The sequence below is a fragment of the Tiliqua scincoides genome, chromosome 5, assembly GCF_035046505.1.
Source record: "Tiliqua scincoides isolate rTilSci1 chromosome 5, rTilSci1.hap2, whole genome shotgun sequence".
NCBI lineage: Eukaryota > Metazoa > Chordata > Lepidosauria > Squamata > Scincidae > Tiliqua > Tiliqua scincoides.
Genome location: NC_089825.1, coordinates 54,165,018 through 54,188,000, shown reverse-complemented (window position 1 = coordinate 54,188,000; position 22,983 = coordinate 54,165,018). Strand labels below are relative to the sequence as shown.

The following is a 22,983-nucleotide window of genomic DNA, read 5'->3' as shown; positions in this document are numbered from 1 at the left end:
TGGAACGCTTTGGAAAAGGTTACAGACAGTGAGAGCACAGCCTCATAGCTACTAGAGGAATGCTAGAGGAGGCAACAGTGAGAATGCTAAAAGGAAGCAGAGTCGAGCGTTCTTGCTGTCTAACTGCTTCTTCTCCTGCCTACTTCCTGTTAGCATTCTCACTGTTACCTCCTCTAAGAACATAAGAAGAACCCCGCTGGATCAGACTAAAGGCCCATTTAGTCCAGCTTCCTGTATCTCACAGTGGCCCACCAAATGCCCCAGGGAGCACACAAGACAACAGATACAACCTGCGGCCCGGTGCCCTCCCCTGCATCTGGCAATCAGAGGCAGCCTGCCACTAAAACCAAGAGTTTGTACATACCTACTATGACTTGTAACCCCTAATGAACTTTTCCTCCAGAAATTTGTCCAATCCCCTCTTAAAGGCATCCAGGCAAGATGCCATCACTACTTCCTGTAGCAAAGAGTTCCACAAACTAATTACATGCTGGGTAAAGAAATATTTTCTTCTGCTTGTCCTAACTCTCCCAACGCTCAGCTTTCGTGAATGTCCCCTGGTTCTGGTGTTATGTAAGAGGAAAAAGAGCATCTCTCTATTCACTCTGTCCATCCGCTGCATGATTTTGTATGTCTCAATCATATGTCTCAAACCTCTAGCAGCTACAAGGCCAAGTTCGCACTGTCTGTGTCCTTTTTCCAAAGTGTTCCAAATCAAAAGGAAGAAAATGCAAACACTTTGCAAAAGGCAGCAAACAAAGAGAGGTGAGTTATGAGCGCCTGAGAGGGGGAGGAATTTGAGTATTTGTCAAAAGCTGAGAGTTTGCTGATTTCAATTTTGGGTATTTGCAATAGCAGCAGGAACATGGGGGGGTTATGGGGGATACAAATTGTAATTGTATACAATTACAAATTTTGGAAGTTTATTTTGAACACTAGCTATTTCCATACAAATCATTTCTAGCCTATGGGAAGAACAATCATTTAAAAAAATATAGGAACAAGAGAAATCCACAGAGGGAAGAGGGAAGTATAAAATTTTCATTTTTTTACCCCACAGCCAACTCGCTATCATGTAAGATGCTGTCCTGCCTGGGACAAGAGAAGTGTGTCATTTTCATCACCTTGACCAAATTGCAGGGTACTTTGTTCCCCAGCCATAGAAGGAGAAGCGGACAGTAGTGACTAGGCATGTGAGAGTGGAGAAGGGCAAGAATGACTCATCAGCACTCGGTCTGCTGGCATGCTAGAGACAGACACTGTTCTAAAAAGAAAATGGGCAGCACCTTCTCAGACCTGTGATGTACCTTTTTCTATGATGTCTTCTGCTTTACTTTCAAATTAACTGACACAGGAGGTAACCATCTCTATTCTCGAGGAAAAACACTACTTCTCAATCAGTGAAATTTGATCAGATAAGACCTTTAGTCAGTCATCCTTTCCCTCGCTGCTTCTGATGCATAGTAAAACATAGGCAGAAACACTCACTGGAAATTTTTACAAAGTCTTTATAATCAATTCCAGTTGTACATTTGATTTGTATAATATGCACATTATAATACCTAATTTGAGATTCTCGACAAGGCAGATCTGGTTATGATGCTGAGATCTCTGAGATCAGTTTGCAAGAGGTGACACTTTGTCGGATACATCTGGCCATTCAAGGAAGTCATTATGAGGGGGAGGAATTTATATACTATAAATTCTATACTATACACACTATACTAGATTCAAAACCAGTATAATTGTGCATACTTGACAAGAATCGATGGAAGGGTATACATTCGGTGAGATTTTTCTATGTATCTCATTTTATTCTCATACTGCAGGAGATAACAAAATTCCATTTCTCCTCATGTAAGAGTTGTGATTTGCTTGTTGCACTGAGACAAGTGATTGGTATATTTTATTGAAACAAGATTAGTTTGCTTTCTTAATAGGCTAATACCTTTGTATGGGGGGAAGAGAAATTAACTCAATCTATGTGACAGAGGAGCAAAGATAGCGGCACTTCCAATACGTATCCATTCACACAATACAAAGCAGAATCCTTCCATAAAGACCAAAATGAACCTAGCTTTTCTTGCCATTCTACTTGATGAGGAATCTCAAGTGTCTAGTTCATTCAGTGGCTTATCAAGGGATCTGGATGCCGGGGGAAGTGATGTCACACAACATTGTGACATCACTTCTGGGTTCGCTTACTTTGCAATCTTGCTGCTAGGGCATTCCAGCTTCTGTGGAGGTCAGTGTCCAAAGGAGGAGTCAGAATGACACAGAGAGGTCACAAAGCCATGGAAATAGCAGCTCTCTGTTTTGTTCAGCATCACTAGCAAAAGCTCCAGACAATTCAGATCCAATCTTCCGCTATCAATGGCGAGGCTAGACACTCATAGTCAAATCCTGAGCTGTCCAGCGTGCAGGGCTCCCGCAGTGCCAAAATGGCTACCGTGTGATCCTGAGCGTGCTGGGCAGCCACCAGGGGGCTCCTTGGAGGAAGGGGACTTTGCAGCCCCTGCAATGGGGCTACTCGTTTCTGCTGTGGCTCTTTAACTTGCGCAGAATCAAGGAGTCCCATGTCGGCCCATGTGGCTCAACATGGAGCTCCGGATCTGGCGGAGCTGAACTCTGCTGATTCTGCCCTGCTTCCTCCCCCTACCATGCCTCCTTTCTGCCGTCTGCCCACCCTGGAACGCCTCCTCCCCACCTCCCTGTCTTACCTCTTTGCTGCCCAGCACTTCTCATAGTGTACTGCGCGATGGACTGCGGGCCCACTTGCGACAGTGCATGTCATTGGTGAGCCACATCGCAAACTTCAGGATTGGGCCTTCAGTCAGCAGCCCCTGAATAAAAAGCCCCATTGATGCCTTACTACTTTTGCCTATATGTGTGGCTTGCTTTTTTCCGCCACTTCTTTTGGATTGATGTATTTCAGGACAAAAGTGGGAGAGGGGAGGCTCGAGCTACTCACCCAACTTGCAGTCAGGTATCCTGCTAGGGGCCTCTTTGTGGCTGAGCCCAGGGTGCTGCCGCAGTTCAAGTATCAGAGTGATATTTTTAAAATCTCGGCAGTGGGAAGGAGGAGTGCTGAGTGAGGGGCTCTTCCTAGAAGTGCCACCTTTATCCTAAGTCAGAGGGATTGTGGCAAGAGGGCCTTCTCTGGAGTAGCACCACAATTATGAAACTCCCTGCCAAGGGAATTAAAAATCACTCCCTCCCTCACGAATTTTCAGCAATGACTCAAAACATTTTTGTTTTGTCTGGCATTTGGGTAAAGGGTTTATGTCTGCCCTCAGTGCCTCTATAATAATGTTATAACAATGTTTTGGTGTAAATAGTTGCCCCCCTAATGGTTTTATTTATTGCTGTTAATGATTTTATTTATTGTCTCATATATTGTATATTTTAGTATGGATTCTGCAAGCTGCCTTGAGAATTTCCTTTGGGATAGGAGAAGCAGGGTATAAACCTTTTAAATAAATATCTAGGAGCAACAAGCACCTCTAGGCATACATTTACAAGTCTCTCCATCTGCACCCCTTCATGGCTGACTCATCATAGCTCCTCAGCCTCACAGGCCTTGCAGCCTTTGTCAAGTCCTACATGGTAGTTGTCACCTTGTTTACCTGCCTCCAGGGAGGTTGCCTGGAAGCTAGATTCCTTTCCCAGCCACCCCCTCACACCTCTCTCCACTTCCACCCCTACATATAAGTACAAGCTAGCATTGTTTAAGACAGGAGGAGAAGGCTTGGCTCTAGGGTTAGGCAGGGCAAATCAGGCCTGTCTCTCCACAAAATCCAACGGGAAGAGAAGATTCACCTTCCTTGTCTCCTTTCTCTTTCAGGAGGAGGAAGAACCACAACTGCTGCTGCCATTGGCCATGAGATGAGGTAGCTTTCCTACAGCTGGTGAATCTAAGAGGCCGGTGAACGAGCGCAGGAGGAGGTGGTGGCGGCTTAGCTCCCTCCTTCAAGTGGTACCAGGGTAGGTGTCCAAACCTCAATACCCTAAACATGCCTCTGCTTTCATCTTTGCCTTGTTACTGCAGCTGAAATATCTAGTGTGTGTCTTCCACTTAAAATACAAAGACTGGATTAGATCTTCAACACAGCAATTCATGAATCTAACAGTTTATGCTAGAAACAATAAAAGGTTTAAAAAATCTCAGAAGTTCATATAAACTTGAACCCAAACTTCCCTACTAGCAAAATTCATTCAAACAAACATACTACAAGAAGCACTTAAAATTTATTTTATATAGTTTCTTCTGATGCATGAATATATTTGCCATTGCTAGCTAGACTGCAGTGAAGGTGATTGTCTACCTTTCTAATTGTAAATAAAGGAAAAGGAAGACTTATAGTTACAGAAGGTAACACACTAACATTCAAACACATTTAGTGTTTAGGGCTGTTGCTTTTTTGGTAGTATCTACTGCATGGCAAAATAAGCTTGAGAAGGACAGCATTGACCATCACTGGCCACTGACAATGAGAGAACGGTAAGGGATGAAGCAGCCATTTTTCTTCTGTTCATATTGGCAGCCTCCCATGGTTTCTTTTCATTAAAAACTGGAAAACACAGAGAGACTTTTCATGTGTCTCTTGCTTAACATCTAGTTTATCCTCACTATTCTGCCTTACTGAGATGCCATGAATTCACAATCCCCTGAATTTGCTAAGGAAGCTTTTCAAAATGCAAGTAGCAATATCTGTTACTTACTGTGACCCTGGACATCAGAAACAAACAAGGGACAACATACGATTCTAATATTTTTGTGCATTATACACTGAAAGCCCAAAGCCAAGCAGAGGTCAGAAATTCTCAAAAGGAGAGGCCATAAAAGGAACAAAAAGAAGTACTGTAATCATGCTCCATTAAAGAGCTTTAATTTAAAAAGACACTGTCAAATACAATTTACAGGGTATCTTTTTAATTACTCAGCTAGACTCAATAAGCAGGGAACCAATTTACACATTAGTGCACTAATCTACCTGCAGAAAAAAAAAAGCAGAACTCACAAGAGTTGCTTTATAAATAAAAAAATGCATATCCCGATTCAGCATGAAGTGTGAAAACTGCCTGGGTGTCTCCAGGTGTACAAATATTTGAAGGCATATTTGATCACAGGCCCCAGTGTGGATGTACACCCATGATGGAAATATGCCACATGAGAAGTGGCCTGGGCTTATCATACGATGGGCGGTGTCATTAATATTTGAACAAATACAGATGAATAATTACACGTAAGATATTGTATATACCGTTCTATTCCACACAGTTTGTAAAAATATCATGAATTAGCTTCCCTGGTGTAAGTAGAGGAAAGGAATAGAACTCCACAAAGTCAACATGTGGAGATCTTTTTTACAAGCAAAATTATATGCAGCTCATATTGTTGGGCCACTCTGAAAGCCATTCTTTGTGTTTCATGTAACTATGTAGCAAATGTGGCATTAGGTGATGTAGCTGTAGATCAGTGTTTCTCAAACTGTGGGTCAGGACCCACTAGGTGGGTAGTGAGCCAATTTCAGGTGGGTCTCCATTCATTTCAATATTTTATTTTTAATATATTAGACTTGATGCTACCATGGTATGTGACTGCATTTGGAGAAATGTTACAAGTCTGTACTTTGAACAAGCTACTATGTATATTCTTTTAACAATGATAGTAAATGGGACTTACTCCTGGGTAAGGGTGAGTAGGATTGCAGCCTAGGATTGATAAAAATGTTCCTGCTTATGATGTCACTTCCGGTCATGACATCATTTCCGATGGGTCCCGCCCGAAAGATTCTCATTCTAAAAAGTGGGTCCCGGTGCTAAATGTGTGAGAACCACTGCTGTAGATTATTCATACATACCCATCTACTAAAAGTAATCAGCAGAGTCCTCACTGAACTAGAGAGATGGGAGCTCTTTACTTGGATTACCTGTTTTGGGTGCCTCTTCTTACAAAATTTCCCAAATGAAATAAAGGAAAAGGAAGACTTATACTTACAGAAGTTAACATACTGGGCATTAGAACAATTTACAAAAGTGTAAATTGCTCTGTACTTGCATTTACTGAACTTGGTTTGCAACCTTCAGTCTCGAAAGACTATGGTATAAGCCTACAGCACCCGGTATTCCCAGGCGGTCTCCCATCCAAGTACTAACCAGGCCTGACCCTGCTTAGTTGACGAGATCAGACGAGATCCGGCATGTGCAGGTTAACAGCTGCTGCCATTTACTGACTATATAAAGCAATAGATCAGACATGGGTTGATTCCACGGTAGGCTGACACAGGGCTTATTTTCATGGTGAAAATAGCTTTAAATACTATATTCAGTCCAGAATTCCCTCTCAAAAATATTACAACACACATACACTTCTGCTAAACATTCCATCTACTTCCAGTAAGTAGCTGTTCCTCTGAGATTGTTTCTGCATTTGATCTTCTAGCATCCTCCACAATGCCATAATCAAAGAAGCTTCATATACTTAAACCAGAAGTTTGAAGAACTGTTTTCATCTGGTAGAGAGAGCCCTCCCTTCATGCTGCAGTTGATGGGCCTCTTTGCCTCTGTTTGGTATACTGAGTTAATTGCATCTGCCCTGTGCTTCAGGTGAACTGTCTGCTGTTTTTCCAATAAAAAAAAAAAAACAAAAAACAACTAATTGCTGCTTGTACATTTTATATGCTTTTATGTCCATGTTGATATAACAGACTATTAAAAAGAAAAATCTCAATCAATTTTTTTTGAGTTGCAAGACTGCTCCAAAGAATGAGAAGGGAGGAATCATGACATCAAAGTCACCAACCAATCAATATTTTGCACAGCCAACTTTTGCTTTGCTTTCAACCCACAGAACTGGTTTTCTCTGAGCTTAGCACTCAGAATAAATACATCTGACAACAATGGAATGAAAACATTTTCAGAGTACAGTGTCCCTTGTTTTCAGGTACATAAAACAAGGTACATTATTGGGACATAAATTAATATCATTCCTAATTTAATATTTTTCCCACTTGTTACAAATTAAACTTTTCAGAAAATTGACTGCTGGGCTACATATTTATTTTAACTTAGATAAGAAGAACTGAAAAAATATATAAATATTTCTAACTTTGAAATACTAACTTCGAACTTAATTAAATGTCATAATATGGTAGAAGAGAGTGTCCTTTTAAATCAATGTTCTGAGGCAGGATGTTACTGAATGATACCTACACCATCCACAGCACACAAAGACTTACAAGAACAAGAAAAGGTCAACAAAATCCAGCACACCTGCCCTATTAAACCTAACCTTGTCTCGTACATCTCATAATTCTCAATCTCAGCCTTCTCTGAAAACGAAACAATCAAGTAAAATGTATTTCCTCTGGATCAAATCACATTCCTCCGCTGTCTCCTGCCATGAAGTGCAATCTTATAATGGTTCCAAGGCCAAAATATTACATAAAATTCATAGTCTGACCCTTGCACGCTAGCCTTGGGTGCATATGCTTTGGTTAAAAATCAGCTCGCTCGCTCTATGTGCATATGTGTTTGTGTGTTCAAATCTGAAACAGGGGAGCTGAAACAGTAGTTGCAGCAGGGGGTTTGGATATAGATCAGGGCCATAGCTAAGGCTGAAGTATCCCTCCAGCCTTCTGCAGTTCCAATCAAGATTATGCCCCTCAATGGATGATTTTTAACAGAAAGACACACCCAGGAATGTAAGTGCCAAACTATGCATTTAGCATAATGTAACAGTTGGCCCTCAGAAGGGAAGGATACTGTCTGACTACAGATTAAGATATGGCGCTAAAGAGGCAATTAAAATAACTACTCACATCTTGTGCAAATATTCTCTCCCTCACCCTCTGATACTCCTCTTCTCTCTCTTCAATTGATTTACTTCGTCTGTCATCTCTAAATGGATGAATTCTGTTTTGCTGAGCATAAAAAAAAAACCAGGAGGATTATATAAATTGAGCTGCTAAAAATCTGCAGTTAAGTAACTGTCAGCTGAGAATAATAAATGTTCACTTAAACAAATGAGGCATGAGAATGATAGTGTTTTCTCATTCCTGGCATGTGAATTATGGTATTATGCCATGTGCCCCACAGCACCAAGCTGCAAGATACATAAATGTTTCTAGTTTTAAATTGACTTTTTTTTTTTGCCTCTTTCTGATCATAGGAAGCTGTTTTTACTGGGCCAGTCCTTTGACTAATCTACTGATCAAGAGAAACTCTCTAGTAGAGATCTTTCCCTACCCTGCTGTATGAGACCCGGAGTGCAATCCTGAAGCACTCTTCGGGAGTATTGCAAATGTGCCTTAAGGAATGTTAGTACCTCTTGGAGAATTGGCTGGGCCAGCGTGAGGACGTGCATTAGCCCATGTCCAGCCTCCAGCACTTAGGCCAGATTCCAACCAGTCTCTTGAGCAGCCCAGCATTACACCGTGTTGCTCAGATCTGTGCCAGTGATTTCACTGGGGCGTATCTGAGTAGCTCTATCTTGGTGGCTACGATGTTACTTGGGATAATTACTCTGAACTGTGCTCCTTTCATCTCCTAACCTGAACTGGATATGGTGCAGGCCAGTTGGTCTGCCCATTCCAGAGCAGGTTATGATTGGGCTGCCTGTCATTGTAGCTGGTAGCAGTGAAATCCAAGAAGATTTCAGTAGGAAAATCATATACCATTAAACTTATGGTCTCTAGCTCCTATATGAAGGAACAAGTAGAGCAAGGAGGGTTGTAGAAGTAAACTGATCTTTGTGACAAACTCTGGATATTGTCCCTCACATTCAGGACATTTAGTTCCTAATTGCTCAGGAGTGAAGCAGATTTGTTCAACTTTCATGTGACTTATTGTGGAAAGGTGGGATTGATGGTGGGGTTGCTAATGAAGTGAACGAAAAGAACATTGAAAACAGAGTGCTTTTAATGGCTGAAAAAAGCTTGAAAGGTTCCACTGATGATATGGAAAAATGTTGTAGAGAATATTCTGCACAAGAGTTTTAATCCTCAAGTAGGCCTTTACAACATCCTGTGTAAATACAGACATTCAAATGCTCTATAATCTAGAAAACAGCAAAATGTGCTCAGGTGCTCAAGAGGTAAAACTATCCAGCATCCAGCTGTAATGCTCTTGCTTCCTTACCTACAGTATTTGTTCACATTGCTTATTTGCGTTTCTGTCACAAACCCAGCTCCTTATACCCTCCTTTTCTCTTTTTAAAAGCTGACTGTGATGCCATGTGTCTAAGAAAAAACAGTATGCACTGCAGGAGAAAATGGAAAAGACAAGAGTACCTTGGTTTATGAGCGAGGAAGAGATGCACTCTGTTGCCGAGTGACTCATTAGAATTTATAACAGTGACAAAAACCCAAGTGAGAACACACACAATCTTACCTTTGGGAAATTTCTTATAAAAGCTCATCCAGAATCAAAACCCCTTTTTTGAATTGTCTCTTTTGTTTTGAATGCATGCATGTATTTCTATCAGTCTGAAAATTCTCTTCTGAGCATGTTTTTTTTTTAATACTAATAGGCTCTTGACACATTTGCATATTGGCATGTAGTATATTTGATACCTTGAATAATGCAGAGTTTCATGACAAGCAGCACACAAAGGGGAAAGGGTTCTGTAACACGCATGCAAAAACGAGCAAATAAATTACATGTACAATAATATAGTGGTAGAGGAAACAAGAAAAGTAAAGCTGCCCCCCAAGTAAAAAATCATTTCTGGGTGTTTACAAAATCAGTCTGGTCTTGTCGTATTTTTCTCTCATATTTGTCGTATCTTTATGACTATTATTAGTGTGCATTAATATCCAACTTGTGTGGTGTGACTGAAGGAACTGGAATGCCACAGAGTCACAAAGACATTTGCAAAAAACATAGCTGACAAAAAGGTTCCCCAACAGCTTGAGGTCCTTTTGAACATTGCAAACCATCCTTCAACATGCAGCATTTTCTGCGCCAAGCAAAACTGCCCATGCAAACTATCATTGCTGAAACACACACACTTTGATGCTATTCCACTGTGCACTGGAAAGGAGGAGAAGGAGATAGGAGTAGGAAGGGAAGCAGCAGCAGCAGCAGCAGCAACAAAAGAACAACAAGAGCATCAGTCAGCCCACTTCCAAAAAAAGTAACAAAGCAAATTTCAGCAACTCTCAAACCAAGAACCAACCTGATTGTCTTCTTTATCAATACTAGAGTTATCTCGCTTCAAGATAAATCGCTTCTGGGACTCTTCACCTTTTTCATCTTTTAAATGTTCAGAAAACCTTTGCTCTGGTCTGCCAGCAAAGTAAAACATATCAATAAAAATCTACTTCTTTTGTTTTAAATTTGTCAGCACTCTTTTTATGGAGGCATTTAGTGCAAAATTAGATTACAATTGTGGTTGCTGATGTTGGTACAAATCTGTTCTAATGCTGCTGTTATTGCTAAAAATATCTTCCTTGTTGTGTAGTTGGCAGGTTGCATTTGAATTTATCAGTCATTGTGACATTCACAGTGCAATCCTATGCATGTCTACTCAGAAGTAAGCTCTGCTGTATTCAGTTAGGTTTACTCCCAGGACAGTGTGTACAGGATTGCAGCCTTAGTCTCTTTTTGCAGTGACTGAAGGATGAAAAAGCAAGCCAACATACAATACGTTAATTTGCTTTTCCAATTATCATGACTTTCAGCAATGCTGCAGTTTAGCAAAGTTTACACAGCTTGATGAGCAAAGACAAACTTGACTACATCTTTTACATAACTTTTCACTCAATAAACTGAGTGAACTCTGTAAACTTTTCATTCAGTAAACCGGAAACTGGGGGGAGGGGTGGTGAATGGAATGGTCCAGTGGTATTTTCTTTAAGCAAATAATTATCCAGTGGATGGTGAATGGAAAAAAATAATTATTTCAAAATTGTCACATAGTATTGATTGGCCTATTGATTTATAACCCATCCAGATGGTTATTAAATTGCCAGACATTGCCGGATGACTTTACATTTGTTGGTTCAGAGGCCGAGATAAATTGCTCTGTGATTTTTCTATGACCTTGTTTGAAAAGGATATGGAGAGAAGTGTCTCTTTAAATCAAGCTAACAATCGACATAATTGCAGGCTTCAGGAATGTTTTAATCTCTATGACACTGTGCATCTTGATCTGTTATTAATATTTAGGATTTTGCATTTCCTGCCAAAGTTTCATTAAGCACTAAATTGGTGAAAAAGTATAGAAGAATATATTGTTGGAGAATAAGTGTTTTGTTAATTCAAGAGCATTTATAATTTGGAAGATGTGTGTACAGAAGGGTTTTTCTCTACTTGGTGCATGTGTTACTTCCACAAGCATTCATAGGAGACAGACAGGATTGTGAAGAAAAGTCCTGAAAACCTGAGGATCATAGGGAACTCAGTAATGCATTCAATCTATGAGCAAATTTTGTGTCAATATGAATAGCATTAGAAAAGTGAAGAATGAAGTAGTCTTACGGAAATATTTTCTTTACTAAAATTTAAAAACTCAGATCTGCACAACTTTCAAATAAGTATTTTCTTCCTTTATTACTTTCAAAAGGCAATTCTAAAGTATAGTGCAACACCTGATAAAATTGTAGGAATAGCCCTCCCTACGCTTGTCTCTCAATCCCTTTCTTCTTTTATTCCTTCCTTCACTTCCCAACACTATTTTAGAATGCAGGTTCCTTGGTGGCAATGTCCAGCTGATCTCTCATTCAAGGAATTCTCTGGGCACCATGTTTCCAGATGGCATCATTTAAATAATCTCCTTATACATTTTAAAGCTCTATTTAACATAGGCAAATGAAAAATAATTCAATGTATATATACATTTCCAACAGTTACAAATTTGACTGTGAAGTTAATAAGCCCATTCCTTACTATGTTAGCCGAATTCTGACAAGAAATTTAACACCCTAACCTACCCCATTATTGAACATAACAATTCATTACAGGGGGACATGAAGAATAGTTGATTTAGCAGCTGACCAGCCCAATCCTACCTAAACAGCAGTACCAGCACAGGCTATACTGTATCCCACAAGGATGTTTAGCAGACAAAAAGTCTCCTTAATGTAAGGGGACATTTGTCCCCTTGCCCTGGGAAAAGCCCCAGCTGCTATTATGGGTCAAGCTGAACCTGTGCCAGCAAAATCGCTAGTGCAAGTCCACATTGATTCATGTTGCTGGATTGGCCCAGTAAGGTGGAGATGCCGTAGCACCCCCAGCTCACCCCCTTCTGATGGTGCGCAGTAGCACCACCAGCTCACACCCTCCTGGGTCTGATCTGCCCACCCCTGCCCCCATTACCTCACCCCATTATGCACCTCCTCTGCCCTCTACCACCCCTGCACTGATCAGCACAGAGCTTACCTGATGCGGCAGGTGTTGCTCCTTACATTTTACAGCACATTTGCCACAGCATGCACGGGCAGACTGTGTGCTCCACCAGCACAAGCCAGCGATAGTAGTGAGCCAAAAGAGTAGCTAGTATTTTTGCCATCCATTTTTATCTACTCTCAATTTGATCAGTGTTCAATCACATTTCAGTTTTTGCTTTCTTGTTGTTCTAGGGATGTTAAATTGCACAGCATTTAACATACCGATAGCCAACTTTAAAAGCAATAAATAGCCTCCCAACCCTTTAATGGCAGCTCAAACTATTTAGTCTTGAACTAGCCTTGCCAAACTAGTCTCGAAAAAAAGAAATGTATCTTCAGAGTACATGTCTCTGATACAATACCACGGCAGTTCTCAAACTGTGCTCTGCAGAAAACTTGGTGCTCTGTGAAGCACCAAGCATCAATCTCTGTGGAGAGATTGGAAAGAAAACAAATAAAATCAATGTGACAAGATCTCAGAGCTGTGAATTTGTATGGCTGTGAATTGTGTATATAAAAGCATTGGGCAGTACCAGGGAGCCCCACTTACCAAGCGCCATGGGAGATCTGCTAGGCCCAGTGTCAGGCGAAAGCTGTGGCCACGTCTTGCCAAAGCCTCTGAGAAGGGGTTTACTGCCTGGGACGAGCCGGCGTCGAGAGGCAGCTGAAGCTACAGCGGGCCCCAACAGGCCAACAGACCACACTGACGGAAGTCCAGTGTGGCGGAAGTCCAGTGTGGCGGTGAGTGCCTGGCAGGAGCCGGAAGCACCCTGCCGCCGTGGTGCCCCCCCCCGGATGTGATGATGGCGAACACAATGGGAAACAGGTTGATAATTCTGGCCCCACAAGAGCCCCTGGAGCAGGACCACTAAGAGGAATTTTACCAGGGGGTACAAAGTTTCTTTTGGACCCCTTCCAAAAGAGGGAGGGGGTGAAACAGAGTGATGGGGTGAGCAGAATGGGGGCAAAACAGGAGGGAGAAAGTGGCAATAGCCAGAACAGTCTTTGGAGCCCTGGTCTACCTGTCTTCCCAATGCAGAGCTCAGGTCTACCTGCCTCCCTGGCATTGGCACCTAGATATAGTAATGCAGAAAACCAAACATCTCTCTAAAATCTTTCAAACAGAGAAAATCATTACTGGAGATTAGTATCATTTTATTTAGGCTCACATTATAATGGAAAGCCCTGTGTGAACCAAAATAGTTCTGTAGCAGCTGCAGTCCCACAGCTGTGTCACTGAGTTCCTATGCACTCCTTCTTGGTAGGCGGATCCACAAGCCAAAGAGCTACAGTAACAGGTCATTTTCCTCCCAGCTGTGACGCTGTTAAGGAATGTATGCATTCCTGGGCCTGGTGTGTGGCTTGTGGCAGTAGTTGCCATCATATGCCACAGTAACGCCCCCAGCATTCCACATGGGTGAGACTGCAAAATGGAAGATCCCAGGAAATTTCTGGGCCCCTTCCTTTGGCTCCTGGGCCCCCTTTCTGACTTTGGGCCCGGGTACAAATTATCCCCTTTAAGACCCAAGCAAGGGCAGGCCAGGAAAAGTACAATGGGAGAGGATGGGAATGGGAGAGGGGTCAGAAACCAAGGCAGACTTTACGTTCCCCTGGGAGGGAAAGAGGCAGGATGAGAGAGGGGTAGAAATCCCTTGTTAAGCTCCAGGCAGGCCTGTGATGATAATCAGTGATAGCAAGGTGGCATGTAGGTGAGAGGGAAAAATATTGTTTCCCTTATGCCAAAGACATGTACGTGGAAAGTTGATGATATTTAAAGTTAAAATTTTTAATGACTTTCAATGAGAAAAATTTAGTTTAGATAAAAATTTAAGCTATTTAGAAGTCAAAAAATAATTTCTGTTTTTGCTAAACAATACAATGTTGACTAACAACACAGGTAAAAACACAGGTAATAATAATAATTATTATTTCAAATAATAATCCAAAAATGCACATAGGTGCCATTGGCATAAGGCAACAATAGCTCTCTGTGACAAATTTATCTCCTGAAAAGTGCTCAGTGACTCAAAAGGTTTGGGAATCACTGCAATATCACATGTTCATTTGTACAGTCATCTCACCTCCGAGCTGGACTCACATATGTGCATTGGGTATGCCTTGCAATGATGGTGCCAAAGTTCAGAAGGGGCAGCAATGATGCAAACCTATGAATCCCCCCCAAAGAAACTGAGTTCACCGATTCCATCACAGTTCCCTACCATTGAAGAAGCTCCATTTGCTTCACACTTACCTGGTAGGGAAGTCTCACTGGAGGCTTCTTTATGAGGCCTTCCTTCCTCATTGGTGCTCGAAATGCTACAACAGCAGTGTTCCAGGCACAGAGGATCCTTGGAAATGCAATTCTGTAGAGTACCTGAACATTCTGGAAACTACGTATATCATGTCATCGGTAGCATGATAAGGGTGAATTCCAAAATTGGGCTCAAGAAAAGCAAAATATCTTCCAGTTCAGAAAACAGCTTTAAGTTGAGCTCAATCCACATAGTCCAAGGAGACTGTCACTCATAACAAATGAGTAATCTAAAATACTCAGGAGTGACTCCTGATCGGACTTTAACTTAAAGGGAACATTTAAGGAAAACTATGGACAAAATGTTTTACAAAAAACTTTCCAGTATCAGCAGGGGAGCAAGTGCCTCAGTTCTTAAGACATCAGCTCTTGCCCTAATATACTCGGTGGCTGAGTACTGTAGCCCTGTATGGCTAAACAATGCCATTACGAAAGTAGTGGATGTCCAATTTAATCACACCATGAGGTTAATATCAGGAACCAACAAATCAGCACCCTCTATCTGGCTACCAGTATTATCTAATATACCACCTCCACATCTTAGAAGACAACTAGCCTTAAAAAGGGAGTGGGAGAAATGTGAGGCAAACCAACTATTACCTATACATGAGGATTGCCATCAAATATTCAGATTTAAATCCTAGAATAGGTTGTGGAAATGTGGACAGCAATTAGAGAAGATTTTGATATTGGAACAGCATGGCGTAAGGAGTGGGCAACTTCCAACCAGATCTGTTTACTCTAGTGCCTGATCCAGCGCAGCGTCCCTAGAGCTTTGATCTTTCGAGGAGAAACTGAACAACGTTTAACCAGATTCGTACTAACCACAGCAGGTACCAATATTGGAAATACTAATGGGGGTTGGTTGATAATCCTAATTGTGACTGCGGGAATGTTCCACAAACTTTATATCACATTGCAATGGAATGCCCCCTTAGAAGGTATTCTGGCTCCCTGCAGGAACTACATCAACTTGAGGATACTGCTGTCCAATGGTTAATTGATTTAGACATTTGGCCATAGGTCTAATCACTTAGTAACTGCTCATATATAACATATAATGTAATTTTATTTACCATGTTTTATTTACCATGTTTTAATAATTTGCTGCTTGTTGTTGGTGTTTTATAAATGTATTTTGTATATTGAGAACTTTGTATGATGATGCTGCATTTTGTCATATGATTAAATAAACTCATAACAAATACCTTTGGGTGTGTACACAAGCAAAGTCCAACACAATATGACTAATACCTTATAATTCTTAATTGGTAAGAGTTGTTGTATATGTCAGGATTGCAGGTTATTAAGCATATTATACTCTACATGCAGAACACCACTACCTATTATACCCAATGCATGGAGGTGAGTTGGCCCCATGAACTGAGAAGGTGAACCACTTCCTCACTGCACATTCAGTTCACAACTATAGAGGTGTATGGAAACAGTTTTTCTTAACATATTTCAAGGCTTGATTGGGAGTCAATGGTTAGGTAAATGGAATATACATTTTAGAAATAAATTAATAAAATATTCTGGCTCAATTCGCCTGAATAAATATATTACACAACTTATCCAAGAAAGAATGAATTTCCAGATCCAATCTCTTAAAACGAACGAGTGAAGAATTCCAACTGTTAGAACAAATCTTAAAACAAGAACATTTCAACCCATGTACTAATCGAACACTATTGTAACCGAAACTGCCCTAGCAGAAGCACAGAGGTTCTATGTGATTTTCAAATCCATACATTCCCTCCCAAGACAAATGGGGAGTTCACTGATTTTCTTGCCAAATTCAAAGCAGCAGGTAAGAGTTCAACTTCCAGGTGAGGGACAAAAGCCCAACTAATTATTGTTACGTTCTAGAACAGGAAGAATAGAAGAAGAACTGAGAATGAAGATGTTGACCTCAAGATCATTTCAGTCCATTTTGAAAGATGAAACTTCACAGTGGACACAACCCAATGTAAAGAATGCATGTAGATATTTTAGCAGCAGCAATTACTGTTCTCTTTTCTGGGCAGTTTATTTCAAAGATTGTCAAACAAAATGTATGGTAGGCTATCTTGTCAGTTGCCATATCAGGGGGAAAGATAATTGGTGTGCTATAATAATTTTAGAGCTTTATTCAAAAACTGGATAAATTTATCACTTTACTTCTAAAAAGATTTATCACTACTTTCTAAAAGATAAATTTATGTGTTATTATTTGTGCTCCCCAAACACCAAGTTCCTCCTTCCACTGCATGTTACTACCAAAGGTTTCTAGACATTACATACACACTGAATATTTAAATGTTTCATATTTGAAAGCTAAAGAGACAGGATATGGTGCCAAAGCAGAGTCCTTTCTATCTTGTTAAAAGGTGAGTTATCAGTGAAATCCAGTGAGAATTCTATGAAATGAATCCACTAAACTGTCATAAGTTATTAATGCTGCATACTTTCACAATCATCAGATACTTATGTGCTACTTTAAGAAGTTCAGAATTGTTTATCGCTGGTTAGAATTTGACACTGCAGCAGAATGAAAGAGCCCACACCTATCCTCCCTGGCAGCGCCAGGCATAGCGGTGCCAAAATGGTTATCACAGTATCCAGCGGGACCAGGAAGGCTGCTAGAGGTCTCCTCAGGGGAAGGGGACTTTTGTCCCCTTACTCCAAGTAAAGCCCTGGCCCCTATAATGGAGCTACTTGAATCTGAGCCAGTTATTCTATTCTTTGCAGCCCAACACAAGGCATAGGATCCAGTGGAGGAGACCTTCACCAGACCCACTCTCTACCGGGCCGGACCCTCCCCCTGTTCCAATCTCTCCAGCCCAAAAAGCTGCATCACCCCTGGCAGAACTACTTACCATTGACAGCTCCTTTGCAGCATCCTCCCAGTGCCGAGGCCCAGCTCTGACTGGCACTGGCTCAGTGCCAGAGCTCCTTCCTTGCTGGGTGTTGCAAACCTGCTTTACCGCACGTTTATGACATCCCAAACCAGCAGTACGCATGTACCGCCAGCACAACAGCCATTAGAACTGGGCCCTAAAAATCCTTAGCAACATTATAATTAAAAACGATCAACAGGTTGAACTTAACAAAACACTCAACCATGTCATGTAAACAATTTACAGCATTTTTTAAAATAAAAGCATCTCTAACATTGGCTGCAATACAACCAACATTTTTGGTTGAACTGAATATATGACATACAGGTGGGACCTTGGTATCCACTGATTTGACTTACCACTGACTGAGACCACCCTTAAATGCCTTGTAACAAGGAAAAAAGCACCAAAATCCAATTTTCTACCTTCACTCTGTTAAATATTTATAATTTCATTCCATTATTCACCCCATCCTAGTGACTGAATGTGGTATAGTGTCTATACCAATTCATTCTGGGGCAACAATAGAGGAGCAATAAGCCTAGAAGTGGGCCTTTAAAGCTATTTTTTCACTGATTTGGTACCCACTGATTTTTTTATCCACTAGGGGTTCTGGAACAGAACCCCAGTGGAAATCAAGGCACAGCCTTTAAAAGCATAAAACAGTACAAGGCACTAAATCTAGTGAAATATATTCATTGAAACTTCAGAAGCTTGTCCAAGGTTTATAATTCACATTGTGAACTATCTGTTTGGCTTTTTTATTTGCATTGCAGCTGACATTCAATATGAACCATGTATCCAGAAGATAATATTCACGTACGAATATTCTGGACTCACTTTCAGTTTTGAAAAACTCAGTAAAATGTCATATCAAAGAAAGATTTTTAGTTATGATCTATCATATCTAACAATACAGGACTGTTTTGCTATGCTATTATGCTATTTTGCATAAAATATTAAACAGATTACTGGATTATTTATGCTATTTTGCATAAAATATTAAACAGATTACTGGATTCTGTTTTCATGTAAGATAGAATCTTGTATGAAAGCAATACATATTTAACAGAGTGGAAAAATTTATGGTTGACCTACACATGGTTCAGAATGAAGTGTGGAATTCTGAGTCATATCACTTCAAAATGCAAGTTGGCTCTTCTATCAGGCATATGATTTTTCTCTATCCTCGTGGCTAGCCTGCTTCGCCCCTTCAGAGGGTAGGGATTGCGAGCGGCTGGAGTACTAGGCGCACTGGTGGAGGCGCGGCTGCTCCGTCGCATGTGAGGCTCACCCTCAGGTCGGGGAAGGGCAGCCTCGCAGCTAGTCTGCTTCGATCCGGCGGGGGGGGCCAGCGGCTTGGAGCTCTGGGTGCGCAAGGGGCTTGTCCTGGGGTTGGCTGAGGACAGGCCTGATTCCCATAGCACTGGGCTCTGGCACGGAAGGGTGCCAAATTCAAAAAGTGTGGCTGCATTGTACTGGGCACAGGCAGCCAAGCTGGAGCTTCCAGGCAGGCAGGTGCCTGCTGGCTAAAAAGAAAAAGGCAAAATGAGCAAAAAAAAAAAAAAGAAAACAAAAAACAGGCAGGGATTGCCTGAGCACTGCGCTGGAGAGGCAAAGGAGGGGGGAGAAAAAACAAAGGAGAAAAAATCCCCTCCCTGCTTTCTGCAGTGGGGGGATCAGCAGAGCTAATCCCAACTCCATCCTGCTTGGCCAAGAGGCTGAGGCCAGACTGGGGAAGTCCAGGCAGCCCCGTCCCCCTCAGGAAGTTTGAACTCTGGCCTGCAAATCCTGAGAGAAATCCTACCCATTTGGAGGACTGACACGGAGATCCCACTGGAGAATGTAACACCTTATCTGCAGTGTGAAATGGTACAGTGCAGAATCTAACCACCTCAATCTACCTTCTCAGTGGTGCAGATTGACTAAAATTCTTCTCTAGAGCAAGGGTGTCCAAAGTTTTTGGCAGGGTGGCCACGTCATCTCTCTGACATTGTTTTGGGGGCCGGGGAAAAAAAGAATGAATTTACATTTAAAATTTGAATAAATTTACATAAGTTACATAAATGAAAATGTTAACGATGAACTTATATGAATGAATGAAGGTCTTGCAATAGCTCAAGGCCTATAAAAGGCCTTGCACAAAACAAGGCTGGCCTTTCCTTTACTGCTGCTGCTCCTACATCACAGACATGAAACAGCAAGCAGCGGAGGGAGCCCTCATCCCACAGCTCTCACGAGAGGTCAAACAGTTGCATCGAGCCAGTGCGGGCTCCAGCAAGTCTCCAGAGGGCCAGAGGCTCATTGGAGACCTGGGGCACCCTGAGGGCCACATTGTGAGGCCTCGAGGGCCACAAGTAGCCCCAGGGCCGGGGTTTGGGCACCCCTGCTCTAGAGTAAGAAAGCAATAATGATTCTCCCTGCTGCACAGAAGATAGCCTTTATTTTTAGCTGTCTGACCTTCAACTCTGTTACAGCACGTAAACAAAAAAATCATTTCCAGTCTAAGAGACAGGTAAGTCTAACCTTAAAAAGAAAAGTTGTTCTGTAAGAATGTAATGCTTGAGAAAGTATTAAATTGCTGTTCTTGGAAATGTAGCATGTATCAAACTATGGCTAATGCAACTAAGGCTGCAATCCTAACCGCACTTTCCTGAGAGTAAGCCCCATTGAACAAAATAGGACTTACTTCTGAGTAGACCTGGTTAGGACTGTGCCCTAAGGGCGCAAACCTAACCAACTTTCCAGCACTGACATAGCTGTGCCAATGTGGTTTGCACTGCATTCTGCAGTGGGGAGGCAGTCAAGGAAGCATCCTCAAGGTAAGGACATGTTTGTTACCGTACCTTCAGGCTGTATTGCAGCTAGGTCAGGGCTAGAAAGTTGGTTAGGATTGTGACCTAAAGAAATCTAGTATGTAAAAAAAAAAAAAAATGAAGTGCCCAGACCAGGATTTTCAAGTATGCTTTAATTAATATCGTTGCTCACAAGGTATTTATATAATATTCTTAAACACACCCCTCCAAGACACTGTTTTCAGTATACTGACTTTACACATTTCACACTACAGTACAGAGCACACATTCTGCATGTGGATCCAAGCTCTGTGTATGGCGTAGGGGTAAATACGGCAGTAATGGCACACGCTAGCTCTTATCCCCTCCATTTTAAACCTCCCTGCCCCTTTTCTCGCCTCAGACACACTCCCCAGGACATATGGGGAAGTAAAACTAATTCTTACTTACTTCCCATTTGCCTTCCCCTTCCCACTGGATGCAGAGCATGACTTTTGGCACAGCTACATTGGTACTGGTGGTGGGAGATCACATTGGGGGCCCTAGAACAGTAGCTGCCAAGTATTTTTGACTGGTGGCTCCCTTGACTTACTGGGCCATTGGCTGTCCATTAGGGCTATAATCCTATACATTGTATAGGGTGGTGGGTATTTCACAAGGATTGCATAGCTCCTCTGGCACACCTCCCAAGGTGGGCACAGCTTAGAGTTCAGGAACCACAACTCTAGAGAAAGGGTTCTATTGAAGGAGAAAGCTAGTAAGTAAAATCCAGAAGCAGATACTGGTGCTGTTTACTTGTGATATAGCTGGAAGTTACAGATCATCACGTCACCTTTAAGCTGTTAAGCTGTCACTCATTTCTAGGTTAACCTGGATCAAGAAACATAGTGGGGATGGGAAATAAATGATGCTGAGGATGGAAGGGTTAGGGAAGAGCTTTGACTCTCATTGGGGAAGCCTGCTTCACAGTTGCTAGGGTCTTTCTCTTTGTTCTTTGAAATGCAGTGCTACACAAGACACAATTTAGGAATTTTGCTGGGAGAGTAGAGAGGAATGACTGGAGGTAAGCAATTTAGACCATTTTGCAAAATGCTTGCAGTGTCATTGGACAAAAGTTCACAAATATTACAGACTGTAATACACTTATAAGAAGTCTCAGAACTCTAGTTAGTATATAACTTCATGTTCAAGAAAGACACTTGACATGATAGAACATCATACATTTTCAATGAACAGGTTCGCAGAATATAGAGGAAAACAGAAGCAACAATGCTCAAAGGACAATGATTGCCGGTAGTCTATGCAGGATTAAACACCATCACCCCCCATGCAATTAGAAACCTAATTATAAACATTCGCCATCAGGAGACTAATGTAGTTTATATGTGTTCCTCCCCAAGGAGATGGCAAAAGTGCCACTACAAAGAGAATTCAAATGAGCTGGACAGATTTAGAGCATTGTTATGCAGGTTTTCCAATGATTTTGCTTTGTCTCTTCCTCCCTGCCCATGTCCATCATTTCTATTTCTCTTTAATGCAAGCTGGCTCTTACTATAACATCATTTTGTCTTCCCTTTTAAAAGACTGGTATGGCACAGTATAGCTTCTTTTCTTTCATTGTTTTGTGCTCAAGGACCAGACTTTTACACTCTGCACATAATGAGATGCCATCCTTTTAAAACGTTAATGCTCATTAGCATTTCATAAAGTACTGCACTGCAACAGTGGGTGCATTTTCTGTGGCAACCATGCTGTCAGGGTCACAAGAAAGGTCTTTCTAGCTTTGGTAACTGAGATCCTTTTAATTGGAGAGCCTAAGACTGGGCCTTGGCATTCTATAGGCAAAGCAACTGCTCCACACCAGTCAAGCTCCCTCTCATTATCACCACCTGTATACAGGCTTCCAAAAGCATTTAATTTGCTAGGTCCAGAGTCATGGGATATATTGGTTGCAAACCAGCAAGCTGACTATTTGCATTCCATTTTTTTCAATTTGGATCAAAGGTGTCAGTAGTCAATGTGCAGAAGAACAAAAAAGACTGCTGTTGAAAACAAGGGAAAATAGGAAAAATGCCTATGAAGACAACATAAGGCGTCTGTTTGGGGGCATCCTTTTAACACATATAGCTCTTCAATGAAGTAAAAGCTCTTGCACGAGAATGAAAAAACACCTAAGAGGATTTCAAACAGCGACAGATCCTGCATGCAGTATGAACATTCTTTATAAGAATATTAAGTGACTGGTGAGAAGCTGCTGGTCAGTACACCTCTTACCTGACAAAATACTACAGAGCAATCATGTTCATTACTATACTCCATGACATGCATAGTCACCTAGCCCAGTTTGTTTAACCTCAGATAGGAAACTTAGTACTTAATGTTTTGGATTTCTGTTCCACATAGGCCCTTTGTGTCACACATACCAAAGTCATCTAGCATACTTTTGCATTTAAAGGTACAGTTATTATGCAAGACATTAATATTTAATTTCTGAGGCACGAATACTCTGAACAGTTGAAAATGGAGGGTCTACATATATGTAGTCGTATCTACTGAAAATAATATTTTATAATAAGCAGACAACAAAAAGAAACCAATGGTAAGAA

General features: G+C 41.4%; 1 protein-coding gene across 1 annotated transcript in view; it reads right to left on the bottom strand.

The window, feature by feature from the left end:
• Positions 1–22,983, bottom strand: part of ARPP21 (cAMP regulated phosphoprotein 21) — a 122,529-nt gene that overhangs the window by 77,579 nt on the left and 21,967 nt on the right. The window contains exons 8-9 of the mRNA XM_066627365.1: positions 10,181–10,289; positions 7,824–7,925 (exon numbers count right to left, since the gene is read on the bottom strand). Of these exons, the coding sequence (XP_066483462.1) occupies positions 7,824–7,925; positions 10,181–10,289 (211 nt within the window). The remainder of the gene's footprint in view (positions 1–7,823; positions 7,926–10,180; positions 10,290–22,983) is intronic.